Source organism: Sinocyclocheilus rhinocerous, unplaced genomic scaffold (assembly GCF_001515625.1).
Source record: "Sinocyclocheilus rhinocerous isolate Xijiao unplaced genomic scaffold, SAMN03320098_v1.1 scaffold1764, whole genome shotgun sequence".
NCBI lineage: Eukaryota > Metazoa > Chordata > Actinopteri > Cypriniformes > Cyprinidae > Sinocyclocheilus > Sinocyclocheilus rhinocerous.
Window position 1 is genome coordinate 267845 of NW_015642520.1, and position 4231 is coordinate 272075.

At 40.5% G+C, this 4231-nt stretch overlaps 1 protein-coding gene across 1 annotated transcript in view; it reads right to left on the reverse strand.

Annotated features, from left to right (window-relative positions):
- Nucleotides 1-2616, reverse strand: part of LOC107755967 (tetratricopeptide repeat protein 27-like) — an 86713-nt gene extending 84097 nt beyond the window's left edge. Inside the window, exon 1 of the mRNA XM_016572931.1 lies at nt 2338-2616. Within this exon, the coding sequence (XP_016428417.1) occupies nt 2338-2416 (79 nt within the window). The 5' untranslated portion in view covers nt 2417-2616. The remainder of the gene's footprint in view (nt 1-2337) is intronic.
- Between the last annotated feature and the right edge of the window lie 1615 nt (nt 2617-4231).

A 4231-nucleotide genomic window follows, 5' to 3' on the forward strand; every position in this document is an offset into this window, starting at 1 on the left:
TGAACATTTGGGTGGCATTATGCAAATATTTCCATATAGTGTGGTAGATATGTGGGGGCGTGTTAGAATGAGCCGTTTTAGGGGGGCGTGGCAGAGTCTTAACTTTGATAAAGAATATCTCTTTGGTTTTGAGACTTTAGTCTTTGCAACTTCAGGGATCTTATCTATGCACAATCAGCTTGTAACACTCCAAAGAGAAAGGAAAACTTGAAATCGCATCATATGACCCCTTTAAGAATATTCTTTATGAATCACACTACATTCGCCGTGCTGTATATGATTCACTAAAAAGAACCGGCTAAAAGAATCATTAGTCCGGTAACCGAACTACACTGTATTTATTTGATTCACTAAATGAATTGGCTCTTACTAGTCTTTTGCACAGGAATCGGACAATATTTGCTGCGCTGTATTTTGATTCACTAAAAAGAACCGACTAAAAGAATCATTTGTTCAGAATCTACATGGATTCACTAAAAAGAATCGACTCTTTTCCTTTGGACTAGATGTGTCACGTTGTATGTTTTTGGATGTTTTTGGAATTCAGAACAAACTAGGAGCCATCCATTCGTAATCGAACTACACGAACATGATTTTGATTTTATAAAAGAAGCCATTCATCAGAGTCATGCGTTAGAGAATCGGACTTTACGCTTGCTGTATGTTTCACGCCGTAGAACGTGTAACTGTGCTGCGGTGCCGCTGAATAGTAGAGCAAGAAACACTGTCAGAGTATTTAGTACGGTGTTCGGTCCGCCACACCAGGCTCGAGAACCGTTAATAAACAACAACAATCACTTAATCGTGAAACCTTCAATCACGACAATAATTCAGTTCCGGTATTATAATAACATAAATAACATCTTAAATGTGTTGCGCTCCTTCTAGTTGTCATTAAGGCGACCTGTGTGAACGCCCACAAAAATAACACACGAACAGGAGTGTGTACACGCAATAGGCAGGTGCTGCCCGGCTTTGTTCTAAAACTGAGCTAAATAACAGCTTATCTCTCACCTCAACATCAACAGTATACACACGTGTCGGTCCTCTGTGTGCTGATGTCCGATGCGCTAAAGCTGCCCACACTGTCCCTCCATGCAGTCAATACACAAATACAGAAGTCATGCTGTTAGAACGCTGTCAAATGCCGCTCAGTTCACAGTCAGCGGAAACTCACGCCTGTCTGGACACAGTCCCGTGCGTCGGCGCGGCGCGGAGATTTCAACACACATGCGGCACATTTAAACCACGTAAGTGTGTAACTGCTGCGTCCAGCAAACCAACCAGCACGTAACACATCCACAACAATAACCGTGCGGATCCAAACCCGTTTTATTATCCACAGCTGGACCCGACTAAAAGAATCATTTGTTCAGAATCTACATGGATTCACTAAAAAGAATCGACTCTTTTCCTTTGGACTAGATGTGTCACGTTGTATGTTTTTGGATGTTTTTGGAATTCAGAACAAACTAGGAGCCATCCATTCGTAATCGAACTACACGAACATGATTTTGATTTTATAAAAGAAGCCATTCATCAGAGTCATGCGTTAGAGAATCGGACTTTACGCTTGCTGTATGTTTCACGCCGTAGAACGTGTAACTGTGCTGCGGTGCCGCTGAATAGTAGAGCAAGAAACACTGTCAGAGTATTTAGTACGGTGTTCGGTCCGCCACACCAGGCTCGAGAACCGTTAATAAACAACAACAATCACTTAATCGTGAAACCTTCAATCACGACAATAATTCAGTTCCGGTATTATAATAACATAAATAACATCTTAAATGTGTTGCGCTCCTTCTAGTTGTCATTAAGGCGACCTGTGTGAACGCCCACAAAAATAACACACGAACAGGAGTGTGTACACGCAATAGGCAGGTGCTGCCCGGCTTTGTTCTAAAACTGAGCTAAATAACAGCTTATCTCTCACCTCAACATCAACAGTATACACACGTGTCGGTCCTCTGTGTGCTGATGTCCGATGCGCTAAAGCTGCCCACACTGTCCCTCCATGCAGTCAATACACAAATACAGAAGTCATGCTGTTAGAACGCTGTCAAATGCCGCTCAGTTCACAGTCAGCGGAAACTCACGCCTGTCTGGACACAGTCCCGTGCGTCGGCGCGGCGCGGAGATTTCAACACACATGCGGCACATTTAAACCACGTAAGTGTGTAACTGCTGCGTCCAGCAAACCAACCAGCACGTAACACATCCACAACAATAACCGTGCGGATCCAAACCCGTTTTATTATCCACAGCTGGACAAAACCATCAGCCATCATCATCATCGTTTCAAAACCACATCGGCTCAGATCTGCCGCGGTCTCTTACCTGCGGTGCTGAAGCCGCTCTGTTTCCAGTCCGGACTCAGTCCGCCCAGAACCGCCGCCTCGAGCTGCAGCATCTCCATCCTCGTCAACCCTCACTAGAGAAATGAAACACGCGTCACGTCGCTCAAAACCTGCTCTGGCTGTGAATGTGAGATGTGAAGGGTTCGTGTGCTCACTGTGATGTGTTTGATTTCTGCCCATGTGCTGCAAGTGTCATCAGTGAGCAGCCATGACAGCGACGTGGTGCATTATGGGATACTTAATAAGGCAGCGCCGCTAAGGGAACGTCGAGATTTGTCCAGACGCTCAAATGGGCGCAACATAAAATCAGTATTGGATTACTGTAAATCTGTTACATGATTGAAATAATATCTGTTTTTATGCAAATTAGACGTATAATTAACCATTCTGTTGTCTTCTATTTTTAATGTAATCTATCTATATAATACTCAAATTCAACCCAAAGCTTTGTGACAGTTATTTGTAAATCTAATATTCGAAGTCCTATATGAACTTCACCTTTGCCTTTTTATTTATTTATTTATGAGTTATTTATTTGTAAATCTAATACTTAATTTCAGTAAACAAAATTAGTTTATATACTATCAGATTCCCTAATATTTTGTATTTTTAATGGACTTAAAATGTAGTTTGAAACTTATTAACTTGTGTTTGTGCTAACCATAGAACTCTAAAGCAATTCAAAGAAAGTGACAAATTAGCATATCAAAAAAGAAGAAAAAATTGCTTAAACTGAATGTTGAAAGAGTGAGTCAAAGATGATTCCTTTCTTTTTTTAAAGAAACTTTAATTCAGTCACTGAGCCATTTTCTTCTCATCATTCTTACTTTGAGATATTAATTATATCGATATCATATCTTTTTTCCAATAAAGCTTTTGATTATTTTAAGCAGGCACCGAGCTGTGAATATAAAGCTTCCCGTGCAGATGAACTCTATTAGTTCTACTTTGGTATGTCTGCACCAAATGACTGACTGTTAGCATAAGGGAACCTGAGGGGGCCGTTGACTCCTGTTCTGTCTCTCTCATGCCTCTAATGCTTCTGGCGGTAGTAGAAGGTCATTCTCTTTATAAAAATCAAGCAGATGATTCGTCTTGATTACACGGAGTGGCAGAGGACCACTGGAGTCCAGAAGGTTTGGCAGTGTGTAATGCGTGTTTGTATGAGTGTGTGTCAGATATAAGGAGAGACCCCTAAGGACAGGTCAAAAGTACATTCACACACTCAAATGCAGGATGATGTGTTGTATTAGACGTGAAATGACCACGATGGAAACCGTGACCCATTACAACACAACAAACACAACATTAAAGGTCAAATGCATTTGTGATCACATGCTCGCTTTGTACAGGAAATGTTGTTTCTGTATGTTTGTTGTTTTGGTGTAAGCTGTTTTTGTGCTGATTCCAACACTGCGCTTCAGTTTGTCAATTCCACTTAATTACATTCTATAGCTGTTTTCAATCACTCTTTCTCTCTCTTGAGCAGAGAGGAAAGGTAATTACAGAGGCAAGATATGGCTGTATTGTAACACTCATTAGCCTGATTTCTGGCTGTAGGACCAGAACCAGAATGCAATGTGAACTATGGGTTTCTTTATGTGTGGCCAGCATCATTTTATGATTTTTATTTTATTATAATATGTCAGCTAATTATACTTTCCTAGAAATAATGTTTTGATGATTGCTCAAATAATCAATATAAACATAGCAAAATGGACAAAACGGATATATATTTAAAGGGGTCATATGATGCGATTTCAATTTTTCCTTTCTCTTTGGAGTGTTACCAGCTCTTGGTGCATAAAGAAGATCTGTAAAGTTGCAAAGACTAAAGTCTCAAATCCAAAAAGATATTCTTTATAAAAAGTTAA